We start from the raw sequence: 18,294 nt of genomic DNA, 5'->3' as shown, positions 1-18,294 counted from the left end.
CTGAAGTAAGAGTTCTGTGATTTAAAAAGGTAAAAAGTAGGGCACCTGCGTGGCTCACTTGGTTGAGCATTTGGCTCTTGATTTGGGGTCAGATCATGATCCCAGGGCTGTGAGATCGAGCCCCATGTCAGGCTCCATGCAGGGCGTGGAGCCTGCTAAAATTCTCTCTTTCTCAAATTAAAAAAAAAATAATAATAAATAAAGGGAAAAGTAAAGGGAAGAAAAGGAAAAAATTCCAAGCAAGATAGAGAGTGTAAGGTAAAAAATAAATAAGTAAATAAAAATCCATGCTCCAGAATTAAGAGGTAACTACTGTTATGTCTTGTCTGAATCTTTCTATATCGCTCTTTCTTAATGTGTGCTTTGAGATATCAGAAGGGTAGATTTGTCAAGAAACCTGCTGTCCTCATGGGATGAAGTCCTAAGTATTGCTGATCAGCTCAAACACCTGGAAGTTCTTAATCTCAGGTATGAACCCTTGGACGTCCATTTGTCACCTGGTATAAAACTCCTGATCTTTCCTTGTTCCCTCACGACATCGCTGTGGGAAGGAGGGGGGAGAGAGCTTACTGGAATTTAAGACTTTACTTACTCTAACTTTTTCTTTGACTTAGTATTTAATATTCCTTGGTTATTGTAGTTTTTCAAATGGTCACACGAGGTGACTCACTATAGGGGTGTGTTTTACTTACTTTTAGTCTCTGTGCCCAATGTGGGGCTCCAACTCCCGATCCCGAAATCAAGAGTCACACGCTTTATTGACCGAGCCAGCCAGGTATCCCTTTTTTGGGGTGGGGGGGGGGGAGTGGAATATGTTTTCCTTTGATTGGCTGGTGTGGGTTGGCCTATTGAGCAAGATCTCCATATTTTTCGTGAGCCTAACCATGAAGGATGGGCCATCTGGAGGAGTTGGTATTTAACTGAAGAATTGGAGAGTTGCTATGAACAGTGCTTGTTGGGGGCACCCTGGCTCACTCAGTCATTGGAGCGTGCAACTCTTGATCTTGGGGTCATGAGTGCGAGTCCCACGCTGGGTGTAGAGATTACTTAATAAAATCTTTAAAAAAAAAAAAAAAAAGGTGCTTCTCCATTCTGAAGTTTCTAGCATTTAATTGCTTTAGGAATGAATAATTTCACTGCACTGCTGTTTCATTCAGTTCTGATAAGGATTTTCCATCAAGATACATGTTTCACTAACACCATAATTCTCCAGGCCTTTTCAAATTCTTGCTTAGTTTCAATCTCTGAACCTTATTTTCCAAGGCCTCAGCCAGGCATCCCCTTTCATACTCGAGCCAGCTTTACATAGATAGGTGGGTTGTGCCTGGTTCAGGCAGATTCAGTTATAGTAGATGGTCAGGCCTAAATTAATTGTGCTTCAAATAGAGCAAAGGGTGTAAGTTGACCCACAGTGTCTCCTCTTCTGGAAATAAGGACTAACATGTTTTAATGGTATCTTCTTTCAAAAAGACTGTCGGGGGAGCCAGGGTGGCTCAGTCGGTTAAGGGTCTGACTTCGGCTCAGGTCATGATCTCACAGTCCATGAGTTCGAGCCCCGCGTCAGGCTCTGTGCTGACAGCTCAGAGCCTGGAGCCCGCTTCAGATTCTGTGTCTCCCTCTCTTTCTGCCCCTTCACTGCTCGTGCTGTCTCCGTTTCTCAAAAATAAACATTGAAAAAAAAATTTTTAAGTAAATAAAAAAAAAAAGACCATCAGGATTGAGTCCTGAGATGAGGATCATGAGAGAAAATTGAAAAGGTGGTGATTTATTTGATCCATCCTAATGGAAAAGAGGGGTTTAGAGACTCTGGAGAAGCAAAATTACAGCCTTAGGTATAGCGTATCAGTAGGACTGATAGTCTGGACTCCTTTGGTTTTTAATTAATTCCATTTTTTAATTTTTTTTTCAACGTTTATTTATTTTTGGGACAGAGAGAGACAGAGCATGAACGGGGGAGGGGCACAGAGAGAGGGAGACACAGAATCGGAAACAGGCTCCAGGCTCTGAGCCATCAGCCCAGAGCCCGACGCGGGGCTCGAACTCACGGACCGCGAGATCGTGACCTGGCTGAAGTCGGACGTTTAACCGACTGCGCCACCCAGGCGCCCCCAGGCACCTTTAATTTCATTTTAAGGTGGAAACAAACCAAACGTCTCATATTAAATCCCAAATTGTTGCTTTCTATGACTTTCACTCGGGCCCCCTGGAGAGCAAGCATTCAGCACATGTGTCTTCTTTTTCTACACAGTGAGAATAAACTCCACTTTCCCTCGGTTTCACCATCTCTAGCTGGAACATTTCCTGCACTGAAGGTTTTAGTTCTTAACCGAACAGGAATAACGTGGGCTGAGGTAATCATGTTTCTTTAGTTTGTTACCCAGAGATAAGAAATTTTAAATTCTTGGCTTGAGAGGCAATTGAGGCACAACTGTGCCTTCATGTTAATCATATTATCCAAATAATAGGATCCTTTAAACTGCCTCACAGAAAGGAGTTACAAAATTGTTGTAGTGAGGTAGAATTTTCTATCTTGGGATCGGTGTTCTCTCGGCTCCTTCTGTTTTGTTCTGCCGTCGTTCTAGACGGTGGCGTTCCATAATGCTGTGCAGTTCACACAGGCTGAACTTAGAAAGCCCCCAAGTTAGCTGTGGATTGGGCTTTTAGCTCGCTGGGTTTTCCCGCAAGTGCTCCGAGGCGCAGCTGCCAAAAGATTCTCGCATCCTTTTCTTGCTTGCAGTTTGGCTCTTGGAAGCCGCCGTTCATCATATACAGCTGGGCTCGAAAGTGGACTCGGGGGTCCTTCACCCGGCAGCGTTTGGGATTTATAGCTGGCACTACTATTTTCTGTTTGAGGTTAACTGACCTCACACACCCAGAATATTCCTTTTTCGAACCAAGTGCAGATAAGTATATCCCCAGCCAAGTGGTTCGTCTACGAAATGCCACCGAGGCACCTCCCTTAGGGACGAATCACCTCTGCCTGGTGCGCCTGTGTCCTAGGGCTCCTTCCTGGTGAGTGGGTTCAGATTGAGCATCAGAACAGGAAGGGCACTTGGAGATCGAGATGCTGGGGATGAAGTGCAAGTGGGGAAATTTAGAAACCATGGTTGCGAAGTACCGTCCGATTAGCGTCTTCTTCGCAAACCCGGGTTGGCATTGAGAATCGAGGACAGGTGGGGACCTCAAGTCCCTTACTTTTTTGGTTAAGCAAACTGTCCTGTCTGCAAGTCTACTTCGCAGGAGACTTGTACAGTTCAGGACGCCCCTGGATGGCCCGCTCGTAGCTTAGAGTGCCCGATGTCTATGCGGCCGTGTCATTAAAACACAGCTCTTAACATTTAAGTGTTACCGCCCGTCCACTAGCACTCCTGGCCTGAATTAGAGTCTGCGATGAAATGTCCGTAGGGCACTTTGTTTCGCAAACAGTAACTGAACTGAATTGATGGGGAAGGTACAGTAGTAAACACACAGGAAGGACCAGTAGAGGCTGTTTCGCCCTGACCGGAGTTTCCCTTCTAGGTGCTGCGGTGCGCCCCTGGGTGGCCGGTCCTGGAGGAGCTGTACCTCAAGTCTAACGACATCTCCATTTCAGAAAGGTAACAAGGGTTCACGTCCACGTGTGTGTCACCATTCAGCCATCCTGAATAAACACATGATCTCCATTATACCCATCATCAATTTTATTTATTTATTTTGAGAGAGAGAGTATGGGGGGGAAGGGGCAGAGAAAGAGGGAGAGAGAATCCCAAGCGGGCTCCACACTTTCAGCACACAGCCTGATGTGGGGCTTGATCCCACAGACCGTGAGATCATGACCTGAGCAGAAATGGAATCAGACACTTAACTAAGCCACCCAGGCGCCCCCCAACATTATTTTTTTTAAGGATTTGCAAATAAGAATGGGAAAATGCTTATTACTCACAAATTACTCACAGCCCATCGGAGTGTAAGCCTTGAATTAAACATATTTGAAGACCAGAACTTTAGTAGCTTCATAGAAATATAGTTAACTTCTGTTTCTAAATGGAGGTTCTAGAGGAAATGCTTTTATACGGATCAAATCCTGCATCGTAGGTAGCACTGTGTGTGTAAGATTGATGTACTGAGTCTATGGAAAAGCTTATTTTCCTTGAGTAAATTAAATACGTTGTCTTGCCTCTTTTGTTGATATCATTAAATTACTATGTGAAATTAAACGTGGGCAAATTTATAATACATTCCCAACGAAAGGATTCAAGCTAATGAGACTTCACTGTATGGAACGACTTATTATACAGGCGAATGCAGGTGTTTTTAAGTGAAACTGTTTATTTGGGGATAATTTGAGGTTCACATGCAGTTATAAGAAATAATGCCCAGAGCTCCCCTGTACCCATCACCCACTTTCTCCCATGGGTGCGATACCACAGCCAGGATCCTGAAGTTGGTCCATCCACATAGAGGACATTTCCAGCACTGCAAGGTCCCTCCCTCCTGTTGCCCTTTCAAAGTCCTGTCCACTCGCCTCCTGCTCCCTTCACCTCCTTTACACCAAATGCAGGTATTTTAAAAGCCATGTGTCTTTGAAGACAAGTCAGATTAAATTCATGTTGACACACTTTGATTTTCCACACAGGCCGGCGGATGTTCTACAGACGGTCAAGTTATTAGACCTTTCCTCTAATCCATTAATTGATGAAAATCAGCTGTTTCTCATAGCGCATCTCCCCAGGTAATTTGCTCCTAAAATGCCGTTACAGCAGTGCTTAGGAGGTTTTTAGTGAATGCATCGTAGGCTGTGTGTACTTGCTCAGATGGAATTCACACACGAATCCCCTTTGGGAAACTTTTCTCTGAATTTACGTAGAGGAGGTGTTTGCAGACCACATGGTGCGCAGTCTGTGTCTGTACGAGGTCATTGAGGAAAGGGTAACTCGGCCTGGTGCTAATGTCAGAAGTCTTCATTCATTAAACTTAAGGAAGTCAGATCATGTCTGTTTGCTCTTGGAGACCCGTTAACACGTGGCACCGCCGCGGGCACCAGGAGCAGTTAGGTGACTGGGGAGCCCTCACAACGTAGCGTGAACAGTCCTCTCTGCGCGCCCTAAACCAGACTCTGTGGTTTCTAAGCATTTCATGGGGCACAAAAACCTAGGGTGGGGGAAGAGCATTACAAATCTAGTCTGGTTGACCGCCTGTAGCATTTTATATTGTTCCTTGCAATCAAATTTAACATTTTAAATTTCAGATTAGAACAACTAATCCTTTCTGACGTCGGAATTTCTTCTCTACATTTTCCGGATGCAGGAACTGGTATTTGAGATTAACTCTACTCCCCCCGCCCGGTAGCCCATACTTCTGCGCTTTCTTTCACTTCTGCCGTGTGACTTAATTCTCCTTTTTTCCAGGGTGCAAAACATCAATGTTTCCTTCCTTGCAGTACCTTGTAGTGAATGACAATCAGATCTCGCAAGTAAGAGCTTCTTCACAATGTGCACACTGTATCCTCACTTCCACTCTTACGATGGCGTTTGCAGGTTCCTTCTATTAAAAAATATTTTACTTTAAGACTATTCTTTATTAAAGGGTTTAACTTTAATTCCAGTAGAGTTAACATGCAGTGTCCTGTTAGTCTCGGGTGTGCAATACAGGGATTCAACACCTCCCCACGGGACCCAGTGCTCATCGTGATACGTGTGCTCTTAATCCCCATCACCTATTTCACCCCCACCCCCTTCCCCTCTGGTGACCATCAGTTTGTTCTCTAGAGTTAAGATTCTGTTTCTTAGTTTGTCTCGCTCTCTTGTGTTTTCCTTTTGTTCATTTGTTTCTTAAATCCCACATGAGTGAAATCATAGGGTATTTGTCTTTGACTTGTTTCATGTAACATAATACTTTCTCGCTCCATCCATGTTGTTGGAAATGGCAAGATTTTATTCTTTTTGAGGGTTGAGTAATATTTTACTATATATATGTGTGTGTGTGTGTGTGTATGTGTATGTGTGTGTGTGTATGTGTGTGTGTGTATATTTGTGTGTGTGTGTGTGTATACATACACACACACACATACATACCACGTCTTCTTTATCCAGCCACCTATTGATGGACACTTGGGCTGCTTCCATGATTTGGCTCTTGTAAACGACGCTGCAATAAACATAGGGGTGCATGTATCCCAAAGCTAGTGTTTTTGTACTTTGGGGGTAAAGACCCAGTAATGCGATTACTGGATTGTAGGGAGTTCTGTTTTTAACTTTTTGAGGAACCTCCATACCGTTTTCCACAGTGGCTGCACCAGTTTGCATTCCCACCAGCAATGCACAAGGGTTCCTTTTTCTCCACATCCTCACCAACACTTGTTGCTTCTTATGTTTTTGATACTAGCCCTTCTGACAGGTGTGAGATGATACCTCATTGTAGTTTGGATTTGCATTTCCCTGATGATGAGTGACGTTGAATATCTTTGCTTGTATCTGTTGGCCATCTGGATGTGTTCTTTGGAGAAATGTGTTCATTTCTTTTGCCCATTTTTAATCGAATCACAGTAAAACCTTGGTTTATGAGCATAATTTGTTCCGGAGGCAAGCTATACTCTAAAGCACTCGTATATCAAAGCGAATTTCAAGAACCACTGGCTCGGTTGTGATCATGTGACATTCGGCCTCACGTAGTACTCGTATTGCAAGACGTTGCTCGTTTATCAAGTTAAATTTATCAGAAAAGTTTGCTCATCTTGCAGAACATTCGCAGGACAAGTTACTCACAATCCAAGGTTTTACTGTATTTGTCTTTTGGGCGTTCAGTTTTACAAGTTCTTTACATATTCTGGACTCAGCCTTTATTGGATATGTCATTTGCGATGATCTCCCATTCTGTAGGTTGCCTTTTAGTTTTGTTGATGGTTTCCCTTGCTCTGCAGAAACTTTCTATTTTGCTGTAGCCAAAAGATACTTTAAAATTTTTTTTTCAACGTTTATTTATTTTTGGAACAGAGAGAGACAGAGCATGAACGGGGGAGGGGCAGAGAGAGAGGGAGACACAGAATCGGAAACAGGCTCCAGGCTCTGAGCCATCAGCCCAGAGCCCGACGCGGGGCTCGAACTCGCGGACCGTGAGATCGTGACCTGGCTGAAGTCGGACACTTAACCGACTGCGCCACCCAGGTGCCCCAAAGATACTTTAGACTGAAAGAGAAGTGCTTCCTCAGGGTGAAACTCCTCAGAAAACCCAAAAATATTAACAGAGAAATTAGTTTAATTCACCCGTCAGCAGACGGTCATTTTACACGGCACAGTTCTAGAGTAAAAGCGCACGGTCTTCTTAGTGGGTGCTTGGTGCATGATGAGATCCAGTGCCTCGGATTGGAACTGGAGATTCATGCTTTTCTCTGGCTAGTTCAGATCATCTAGGAAAGTAGCCTGAAACATGCTTATATTCACGTATTTTTTCCGTTGGGTTTCAGTGGTCGTTTATCAACGAGCTGGATAAGTTACAGAGTCTGCGTGCTCTGTCCTGCGTAAGAAACCCCCTGACGGAAGGAGGCAGCGGACCACAGACCACACGCCAGTTCATCATCGCCAAAATCGGTCAGCTGAAGACCCTGAACAAATGTGAGGTGGGCGCTTAGTATCACGATGAGGTATTTTATGGTTGGTTGTTTGAGAGAGCGCATGTGAGTGCGTGAATGAGAGAAGGGCAGAGAGAAGGAGAGCGGGATCCCAAGGAGGCTGCACGCTGTCAGCACAGAGTCCTGTACGGGGCTCGACCTCACAAACCATGGGATCAGGACCGGAGCCAAGATCAAGAGTCGGACGCTTAACCGACTGAGCCACCCGGGCGCCCCTGAATCTTGTAAAGGGTTCAGATGTAGCTTTTCCCCCATATGGTAAAATACTACCCTTGTGCGGTACTAAGAAGTCTTTCTTTCCGACTCCTCAGGAGGCGGCGTTACTCGGGTGAGGACAGAAGTTGCCTAGCTGCCCCTTGAGGAGGGGCGAGGGATTCTGGGCACCTGCTCCTTTTCCTGGGGGGGCAGAGGCAGACGGGGCACAGAACCGCAGAGCCTGTCCTCTCCTCAGCCGATCGCCCAGGTGGGGCCGTTCGCCTGTGGTGTCAGCGCCCCCAGGGGCCCAGGGCACCTGCCGCAGCCCACACGCCGGCAGGTGGACAAATACTCTCATGAAGAAAAGCGTAAGACCGAAACTGGTTTTTCTTCTTCAGTAAACTCTTGAATTCTGTCCGTGTTAGCGAGGAAAGGTAAAGCCATATGAAGCGTTGTCCCTCTCGATGTGATTATTCTGTGTGTGTGAAGAGTGGAGGAAGGACAGGGTACAAAATGCAAACACTCATTAGAAGAACACTTTAACGGGGGTGCCTGGTGGGTCAGTTGGTGGCTCAGCGGAGCCGGCTTCTTTCCGCTCGGGTCACGATCTCCTGGGTCATGAGTTTGAGCCCCGCGTCGGGCTCTGTGCTGACAGCTCGGAGCCTGGGGCCGGTTTTCAGATTCTGTGCCTCCCTCTCTCTCTGCCCCTCCCCCTTGTTTATGAGCTCTCGAAAATAAACATTAAAAAAAAAAACAAAACACCTTAACAGACCTGTTTTTATTCACATTAATATAGATTCTACCAGAGGAAAGGCGTGGGGCTGAGCTTGATTACCGAAAAGCATTTGGAAATGAATGGAAAAAGGCTGGCGGACATCAGGATCCAGACAAAAACAGGCCAAATGAAGAATTTCTTGCAGCCCATCCCAGATACCAGTCCCTCTGTCTGAGTACGTACATGAGGCCCGGAGCCTTCCCTGCGCGGCGACCCCCGCCCCCCTCCCTGCCAGCGGCCTTGCAGCTAGAACAGCTGGGGAGCAAAGGGGACCCTCGGTGCCACCGTTTTTCTCCTCTGGGTCTCTTCGTACTCCTCTGCATAGCTGACGGGTGCTTTCCTGGGGCCGCTCCAGCGAGTTGGGAGCAAGAATTAAACCACTGCCTTTAGGAAAGAGAAGCAGGCAGCTGTCTGAGCAGAAGGAAGCAAGCTGGGAAAGGGCGTGCGCTGCCGGAAGAGAGAGGTTGGCATTCGGGGACAGAAAGCAGCTGTGCGTGCTCACCTGACTCCCTGCTGGAGGAGGCAGTACTCTCCCTCCTTTAAGGGGGGCAGGAAGCACTCCAGCGTATCTCGACTCGGGTTGTACTGAGGGCATTTTAATTTCATTTTTTTTTAAATTTACATCCAAATTAGCGTATAGTGCAACAATGATGTCAGGAGTAGATGCCTTCGTGCCCCTTACCCAGTTAGCCCATCACCCCTCCCACACCCCCTCCAGGAACCCTCAGTTTGGTCTCCATATTTATGAGTCTCTTCCGTTTTGTCCCCCTCCCTGTTTTTATATTATTTTTGTTTCCTTTCCCTTATGTTCATCTGTTTTGTCGCTTAAAGTCCTCGTGTGAGTGAAGTCATGATTTTTGTCTTTCTCTAATTTCGCTTAGCATAATACCCTCTAAGTTCCATCCACATAGCTGCAAATGGCAAGATTTCATTCTTTTTGACTGCCGAGTAAGATTCCATTGTATGTATATATATACCACATCTTCTTTATCCATTCATCCACCGATGGACATTTGGCCTCTTTCCATACTTTGGCCATTGTTGATAGTGCTGCTATAAACATTGGGGTGTGTGTCCCCAGAAACGTACTGAGGGCATTTTAAAAATTAAGGGGCGCCTGGGTGGCTCAGCTGGTTAAGCATCTGACTCTTGGTTTCGGCTTGGGTCGTGACCTCACGGTTCGTGAGTTGGAGCCCCATGTCGGGCTTTGTGCAGACAGTGCGGAGCCTGCTTGGGATTCTCTCTCTCTGCCCCTCCCCTGCTCACTCTCTCTTGGTCTCTCAAAAATAAATAAACTTAAAAAAACACACAGATGTCAAGGTAGAATCTGGGCATTGGCATTTAAGCTCCCCAGCTAATTCTAACGTCCAGGAAAGTTCAGACGAGTGCACGGTACTTGGTCAGCACTCTGTCCTGAGAGCTCCCCGTGTGCGTGTCCCCTACTGGTTTGGGCACTGGGAACACAAGGTACTTCCTCACCCTCGCCAGCCTGGGTCCTCAGGCACTGAAGCCATGACTTCATGATTCTTAGTCCCTGATGTAACTTTCCATTTTGTTTTGACTTCATTATTATTCCAAATTTCACTTTTATGTGATTTTCTTTTTTTTTTTTTTTTAATATATATTTCCTAATGCAAGAAGCTCACCGCATAAGCGCTTCAGGCTGGAACATGATCTTTGAGGAAGAAAAGCTGCCTATGGGAATTGCTTTCAAATCACTCTATTAGCTGGCCCAATTTCCTGGCCACCTTAGGTGAATTCTGCAGCACTTGGGGGAGGTGACGGGAAGGGAAGATTCTAACGCATTCCTGTGCCTACGGCCCAGTATTTCACGGCTGAGAACGCTACGAGACAAAAGCACAGATACTTGGGGGTATTTCTAGAAACGCGGTCTCTGGTTGGCCCAGCAGAAGTTCGAGCAGGAAGGCTCCAGCTTTTCTGATGTCCTCCTATGGGATCCCCTTCCCAGGCAGGGGGAGGTGCTGAGCGCCCGGCCTGGTGTCGCACGCTCTGGCCGAGACTCGAAGGTGTCCCATGAGCTGTGTCCCAGATGGCACCAGGCTTCTCTCTCAGGACCCAGAATGCGAGGGAACGGTTAGCAAAGGTGAAACTTTGAATAAAAAGTGTCCTAAGTGTCTGAAAGCCCAGCCTCCTCTTGCCAGCTCGAGTCGGGGCGCCGTCTGTGAGGATCAGTGATGGAGGGTCCCAGGCTTGCAAGCAGTTGCGTCCGCCCTTCCTAAAAATAAGCAAACCAGTAACTGAATAAAAGGACCCCGCTGCCAGGTTAGCGTGGCAGCCGCTGCGAGGTTTATCCCCGGAAGGGAAAAGGCTATGCAAACACTTACTGTTCGTGTTTTTGCTTCCGGTGGCTTAAGGCTTATCACTCATCCTTTTTTATTTCTTCTTCCGCAGAATATGGTGCACCTGAAGACGGGGAACTCAAAACACGACAGCCGTTTTTGCTCAAAAACCAGCTACTAAGTAAGAACCTCACACTCAAAGACCACGTATTTGTATTAGCGTCCTTAGGCGCGGAAAGATAGTGATGAGCTAATAGTGATTGTTTCTCTTAAGTAAGTACTAAGTGAGTACTTCAGTTTTTAGAGAAATGATGAATTCTCAAGGCTATCTAACTTCTTATATTGGGGGGCGCCTGGGTGGCTCGGTTGAGTGTCCGAATCTGGCTCAGGTCACGATCTCGCGGTTCGTGGGTTTGAGCCCCGCGTCAGGCTCTGTGCTGACAGCTCGGAGCCTGGAGCCTGCTGCGGATTCTGTCTCCTCCTCTCTCTGTCCCTTTCCCACTCATGCCTGGTGTCTGTGTCTCTCTCTCTCTCTCTCTCTCTCTCTCTCTCAAAAATAAACATTTTAAAAGAATTTTAATTCTTATATTGGACATTTTGGCAATTCTCATGCTTTCAATTCACCTAATGGTGTTATAAATGGGCAGTATGTGAGAAGTGAATGGACTTGTGATTTGTAAATTTGTGACTTTTCTTACACTGGAACACACAGCCAAATTCTCAGGAAAGGACTATTAAGGGGAGAAGGGATGGCATTAGAACGTTGGTCCAGCCATTTTTGTTGTTGTTAGTAATTCTGTGAAGTATTAACAGAAGGGATTTTCAACATCGGTAAGACCCTTTATTAGGATTTGAGCCAAGCTGTACTGAAAAGCCATTATCATTTGTCAGCTGCTGTTAACGTGTGTGTGTAATTTAAATCCTTATTACAGTAGGTCTCAGTCACTCTCTTTCCTTTTTTCCTTCAAGCACTGAAGATAAAATATCCTAATCAGGTTGATCAGAAAGTCACAGAAAAACAACTGCCAGGTAAGAAAAACAGGCTTTTCCACTCGTTGCGCTTATGAATTGCTGGCCTACGAGTTGGCTAGAAGCAAAGTGTCCGAACTTCTAGAGTTGATAGGTTTCCACTAATCTTTTATGATCTAAAATACAACTAATCGTGCCAGCATCCTCGTCCTCCCCCTCCCCCCAACCCCTTCCGGGAAGCCCGAGTCTCCTGTAACCATATCAGCTGATCTAGGAAAGTCCTGTTAAACCACAAGCCCCTGCGTACATTTACATCTTCAGCCAAAGTCATTAGTGCTGGACTGGCTTGGCCTTTCCTGCATCCACCTCGGTTTAGTTCTCAAATGGTTGCTCTGGTCCAGAGAGACTGTTTCACTGGGCTTGAGGTCCGTCTCACCATCCCTTCATAAAACAGGAAATGTGTCCTAGTGACCCGAACTGTGAATTATTTGGACATCTGTGACTTCTCATACGCTCGACTCCTTACCGATCGGGAGTCCCTGTGGAAAGTTCTCAGACGTGGTCTTTTAACGGAAACACTGAAATGGTTTTCTTTTGGAAAAGCTACTTCGGAACTCTGTCTAAACATTAGTGTTGCTGGAACTGAATTCATTTTATTCCGAAAATACTTCTGTGTCAACAAACTAGACTGCTCTAAGTGACCTTAAACTTAGAAAAAATTACAGCCCATCTTTTGAGTATACTGTGAATTCTCAAGATTAAACTTGATTCAGAGTTAAATAGTAATATCAACAGGTTAAATTTAGAACAGTGAGGATTTGCCCAAGAAATGGAATGTAGATCACCATAAATGACTCTAGTAAAAGACTTTTCTTTGTTTGCCTGTCAGTGCAGTCAATTCACATTTATTTTTAAATTAATTTTTTATCAAATCCCACAAGCTCACAGTATCGCTTATGGAAGGGTTTGTACTCACAGGGGTACCTTTCTGACTGGTAACTGTCATTTAATACCAGTATTACTCCATTTTCCTTAGCAGTCTAATTTCTGTTCCTGTGATCTGTAATTGTGCTGTTAGATCACCATGAATTCAAAGTAGTGGCTCCCCTTTGGTTATTCTGTTTTCAGACTTAAGTACTGTCGGTAAAGACACTCACGGGGACAGACCAGTGAGAGACCCAGAGCTTTTTGTTAATGTAGTAGGCTTTGGATCGCGTTTGTTTTTCCCTTTACTTTCCAGATCGATAAAATCAACTCCTGGGGAGGTTATTACTGAGGAGTATTTGCTCAAGAATGTTGTCAGCCCTGAGTTCAGCTTTCTGTTCAAGGGCTTCTTTGGGGAAGGGCACCAAGCTCCATCCGTCAAGGACTGTGGCTGGGTGTGCGTGTGACTGTGGCTCTAGGCCGATGGCGACAGTGTGGCCTCACCCTCTCCTCTCCCACTCTCTATACCTGTGTCCCAGTTCTTCTGAGATGCGGTGCCCCCTGGAACACCCACCATGTTCATGCACTGATTTGTATTCATCTTCAGATGGACCCAGCAGAATCATCCATAGAAATTATATGTAATAATTACTGCTTCAAGCAGTACAGAATCGGAGTCCTGTGTTCTCGAAACCTGGCAGCAAGGCAGCAGATTACAACAGTTCTCGCTATTGATTTTTACGCCACATGCTGCCCCTGTTCAACCACCAACATAACTGTTCTTCAAAACGTGATAAGGAAATGTAAAGGACTGCAACATCGTCTTTTGCCCATACGTATGGGTATACGGTACGACTGAGCATTCTACCTTGTGGCACTTGTGATGGTAGAATTAAAAACAGATGTTCACCGGTGGAGAAATAAGTGGTTAAGTTTGGGCCACGCGTTGCCGTATCACGGATCTTTAAAGAGAATGAAGTAGGTCTAGAGCCGCACTGTCCAGGATGGCTGCCACGAGCCACCATTTAAATGCATTACATTGAAATCATAAAATTCAGTTCCTGAGTCGTACTCCCCGCACTTCAGGTGCTCACTAGCCATGCAGCGGCTGTGCTGGGCTGTGCAGGTCTAGAGGAACTGGCGTGAAGAGATAAAAGATGGACCACTGCAGGTGAAACCTGTCCATCCTTCTAGAAATGGAGGAACGCCTGGAAGTGTATACCTGTTAAACTTAAAAAAAAAATTTTTTTTAATGTCCTATTTTATTTTTTGAGAGTGCACAAGCAGAGGAGCAGCCGAGGGAGACACAGAATCCAAAGTGGGCTCCAGGCTCTGAGCTGTCAGCACAGAGCCCGACGTGGGGCTTGAACTCACTATGAGATCATGCCCTGAGCTGAGGTCGGACGCTTGACCGACTGAGCCACCCAGGCGCCCTACCCGTTAAAATTCTAACAGTGGTCATGGGGAGGCACAGGGACAGTTAACCATCTCTACGTTTTCTAAATGTGAAGACAATCGTGTTACTTTCACATTAAAAATGGTATTGTTATTTAGAGCATTACATGCAAATTGCTGTTTTTCTAAAGACACAGTGCGAGTAGGCAGATTTCTTCTGAGGACTGTTTTGTGACCAAACTTTCTGTTTCTGATGTGAGTTAGGAATGTGTCTTCCCTGTTGCTGTGGAGGAGTTAACCCATCGCTGATCACCCTCCAAACAAGGAAAGCCGGTCCACCTAAGGCTTTTGAAAGGACAAGATTATCTACACAGGTTCACACGTAAAAGAACAAGTTACGTTCATTAAAATTACAAGTGTCAAGTGTTTATATTCAATACATAAATAAGGCCAGTTTTTATTCTAAAATAAAGATAACATTTATTATGACAAGTTGCATAAAAACACACAGCTTTTACAAAAATCATTTTTGATAGAAAAATATTTGAATACATGTGATATTTGTAGGAACACCACACTATTGCTGTACCTCCAGCTAAAGCTTCAGAGAAACTATTTCTCATCACCAAAATATCCAGTATTTACCACAACCCATCTTTGGAAAGAAGTTCATAGCGTTTTCTGAACAAACCAAAGCATTTGCTCATTGAGTAAATCCCCCTCGCATGTCAAGCGCATTTACACGTCATAATCCCCACAGACTGGGCGCGCTCCAAGGGAGCCTATAGACCACTTGGGCCTCCCTCACTCCCCAGGGAGGAAACCAAGGCAGAGGGACGGACAGACGTCCTCGGGGCGCCCCGCCCCAGCGTTCTCTCAGCCATCCAGAAGTGAGTGATCACAGAGGTTTAGGAAGGTCAGGGTTTTACTCACATTTACCCCTCTGTGCAGAGAATAGGATTTCCGGTTTCTTCAGAGTAAGGAGGAGATATTAAACACCACTGAGATGGTAATGAAAAGCCATTGTCAAGGGCACTTAGGTCAAACATTGGCTCCGTTTCCCACAGCTTCCCGAATGTCCAGTAGGTGGTGTGGACCCGGCTCTCGCCGCCCCGGGGCAGGTGAGCCTTTCCCTAATGATGGAACACTGAGTCACTGCGACTGTGGGCTTGTCACGTGAGCTCGTTTGACACGGAACTGTTATTCAAGGGAACTGAGGGTGTGTCTTTTGACAGATTCCATGACCATTCAGAAGGTGAAGGGACTGCTGTCACGTCTTCTCAAAGTTCCTGTGTCAGAACTTCTGCTGTCCTACGAAAGTCCCAAAGTAAGTTGCCCAGCGAAACACAGAGTCAAGCTTAGGTCCCCGCCCCCCCGTAAGACACGTCATTCAGCTGGGGCTTTTGTGACTCGGCTGGATTCTCGGTGAAAAACAGACATCTTTGATGTATTAACCCTTTGTTCTGTTTTTAGATGCCTGGCAGAGAGATTGAGCTAGAAAATGACCAGCAGTCATTACAGTTCTATTCTGTGGAAAACGGAGACTACCTGTTAGTGCGATGGTAACAGCCAACTAATCAAGTTCAGAGACTCCACTGTTTTATCATGACTGGGGTTCACTGGAAAGGAATGATTCTCTGGAACAATTCTGTCAGAAGAAGAGGTTTTACAACTTGCCCTAAGTAGAGAAAAAGTGGTATTTTTCATTGGGAAGAGACCATTTCTAGGCATATATATAACAGTAGGTGCAAAGCCTTGGTTACTGCTAATGACTCTCTGATTTTATTTCGTATTTATAGTTCATGGCTACTTTAAATATTAAATAGAACCTAGCTAGTCTAATGAAATCTGAACACAGTTAAGGTCCAGCATAAGACCAGTTTTAATGGAATTCCACTGTTACTACTAGTTTAAAAGGTGACCAAAAGGACTCGGGAGGTCATTTTGGAAACTGTCCCTGGACCTCAGGGAGGCACCTCTTCTGTGTGTAACGCATATGCTATGATCTCTCTTCTCTGCTGCACTATTTTTAGAGTACTTGCAGAAATGAAGCCCGTGCTCTTTCCTGCAGCTGCACCTACACTGGGCATACGTGCTTCTACAGGTGACGACCAGCTCTGATGGGAATTCACGTGTAGTAGGGAACCATCGGGCAATGACAGGAGGAAAGCAAAACTCATTTGAAGTGTCAACTGTTTAAGCAGTATCCTTCCCTATGTCACTAAAACCCTGAGAGGTATTTGACTTCTATCCCCATTTTAGTTTTGTTTTTTTTCAATAGTACCAGACTGTGACCTTCAGGATTTGTGTTAAATGGCAAAAGAAAACTTGAATTAGCCCACTTAATAAGTGTACTTTAAAACCAAAGTCCTGAACCGAGTGGATTGGTTCCTTTTCAAGTTCAAGTTGCCCACTTCAGACGTTTCCAGAAACCCCAAGCTTTGGTATCAGTGCCCACACAGCATTCTGTGAGTTCTTTTTGGCCCTTAATTATCCTCATTATGCTTTATGGAACTATTCTGTAATCCAGGTTGAAATTCACATTCTCTGTCATTACTCAAGATTTCTGAACTAGGCCAAATTTTAACCAAAAGTGATAGTAATGAATTATAAACTAGAAATGATACATCAGCTTTTAGAAACTTTTTTGTTTTATAAAACAATTTGGTATTTCTCAAATGTTCTTCCAATACAGAAATAAAATTTTTCTTAGGCTACAGTAGCAGTCGGTTTTTAAAAAGGAAATTTTGTGCACACGTTTAGAAATGTCACATTGGTTACAGGTAAAAAGTGCCAACCTAGAACAATCCTGAAAGACACATGGACTCGACAGCCAAACCGTAGGCTCTCCTCAGACTCTCGCTTGCACACACCCTCAGCCTCACACACCGCGAGTTACGCTCCTCCTCCGGCCGCTTCGCACTGACAGGGGTCTCCACACGCTTCCTTCAGCCTCCACAGCTGGGTCAGTTCCTGCGGGGAGTACTGGGGTGAGGACAACATTCCCGTCTCGCACGTCTTCTCACACAGCCACAGGCCGTCCTGGAGAAAAACAAAGGTGAACCTGGGAGCCGTGGAACGGATTTGAAGATCAGACCACGAAAGCTGGCAGAGGCAGACACCTGCGTGTGAACCACCGAAACCACCGCAGGTGGGGGCGGCAGTGGGGGGGATTTCTGTGACCAGAAAGCCCGGGAAGCGCAAACGGAAAGTTTCCCAGCGGCTGCGGGAAGAGGTAACAGCAGCTGTTCCCATGGAAGCTTACGGTATTCTGGGGATGGCAGCGGGCGCTTGATAAATAAATACTAGTGAATTCTCCTAAAACCTGTGAGGTAGGAATCCTTTCCCTTTTACGATTGAGAGACTGAGTGTGCGGGACTTTGCCCAAGGTCAGTCACGGCGAGGGTAGTAAAGGTGAGCGGATGCCGGCAAGGGGAACAGGAGGGACTGCCTCTTAACCACCAGCTGCTTCCCAGTGATACAACAGAGCCTGAGAAACCCCTGCCGTCTCAGGACATAAAGATGCTAGAAAGAATCAAGTCTTTTCACAGCATGTTTGAACTGGTGGCAGAGGAAAGGAGCTAGAGTCCACGTGTGCCCCGAAGGCCCTGCTGGGTTTTAAAAGGCCACGGGGCCCGGGGACTCACAGCCAGGACCCCCTAGAGGGAGGGAAGGAGAAAGTGTGTGTGTGTGTGTAATTTAGAAAACAAAACCTGGGTCTCAGCCTTGACCCTGAGCGTCTGGAACCCCGCCTGCACCACCTGGGTGGGTGTGCAGCATGAGTCACATTCGTTGGTAATGCAGTCAAGTAGACGGTAAGGCCCTCTGTGGAAGGAGTTTTAAATACAGACCTCCATTTCCAAGGAACATGAGGTCACGCACACCGGTCTCTCAGCACGTCAAGAAACAAGCTCCATAAGCAACATCAAACTACAGACTCAGGCCCACAGAGACCACGGACAGCACAATTAGCAGATACAGAAAGTTAGCTTCAGTGTTAAGTCAGATTGGGCTTCACTATGACACAGACTGTCAAAGCTGACCCAGCAGGTGGGGGTTTATTCCCGTTCACCCCTGCAGCGAGGGTGCCCTGCTCTGGGGCCGGGGCGCCACGCAGAGGTCGTGTCCGG

General features: G+C 45.9%; 2 protein-coding genes across 8 annotated transcripts in view; one reads left to right on the top strand and one right to left on the bottom strand.

The window, feature by feature from the left end:
- Positions 1 to 16,883, top strand: part of TBCE (tubulin folding cofactor E) — a 90,946-nt gene extending 74,063 nt beyond the window's left edge. For 2 of the 4 annotated variants that reach the window (XM_045039916.1, XM_045039915.1), the window contains exons 5-16: positions 369 to 468; positions 2,249 to 2,351; positions 3,520 to 3,596; positions 4,616 to 4,711; positions 5,228 to 5,292; positions 5,388 to 5,452; positions 7,442 to 7,594; positions 8,598 to 8,751; positions 10,989 to 11,057; positions 11,846 to 11,905; positions 15,400 to 15,491; positions 15,638 to 16,883. In XM_045039916.1, coding sequence (XP_044895851.1) covers positions 369 to 468; positions 2,249 to 2,351; positions 3,520 to 3,596; positions 4,616 to 4,711; positions 5,228 to 5,292; positions 5,388 to 5,452; positions 7,442 to 7,594; positions 8,598 to 8,751; positions 10,989 to 11,057; positions 11,846 to 11,905; positions 15,400 to 15,491; positions 15,638 to 15,730 — 1,127 coding nt within the window. In that variant the 3' untranslated portion in view covers positions 15,731 to 16,883. Of the gene's footprint in view, positions 1 to 368; positions 469 to 2,248; positions 2,352 to 3,519; positions 3,597 to 4,615; positions 4,712 to 5,227; positions 5,293 to 5,387; positions 5,453 to 7,441; positions 7,595 to 8,597; positions 8,752 to 10,988; positions 11,058 to 11,845; positions 11,906 to 15,399 lie in introns of all 4 variants that reach the window. The other 2 variants (XM_045039917.1, XM_045039918.1) reach the window with 1 other exon arrangement.
- The window catches only part of B3GALNT2 (beta-1,3-N-acetylgalactosaminyltransferase 2), a 61,564-nt gene continuing 57,888 nt past the window's right edge, over positions 14,619 to 18,294 (bottom strand). For 3 of the 4 annotated variants that reach the window (XM_023240380.2, XM_023240381.2, XM_023240378.2), the window contains one exon: positions 14,619 to 17,206. In XM_023240380.2, the coding sequence (XP_023096148.1) occupies positions 17,060 to 17,206 (147 nt within the window). In that variant the 3' untranslated portion in view covers positions 14,619 to 17,059. The remainder of the gene's footprint in view (positions 17,207 to 18,294) is intronic. The other variant, XM_023240379.2, reaches the window with a different exon arrangement.

Source organism: Felis catus, chromosome D2 (assembly GCF_018350175.1).
Source record: "Felis catus isolate Fca126 chromosome D2, F.catus_Fca126_mat1.0, whole genome shotgun sequence".
In the NCBI taxonomy this organism is placed as follows: domain Eukaryota; kingdom Metazoa; phylum Chordata; class Mammalia; order Carnivora; family Felidae; genus Felis; species Felis catus.
This window is presented reverse-complemented; position numbering and strand designations above follow the sequence as displayed.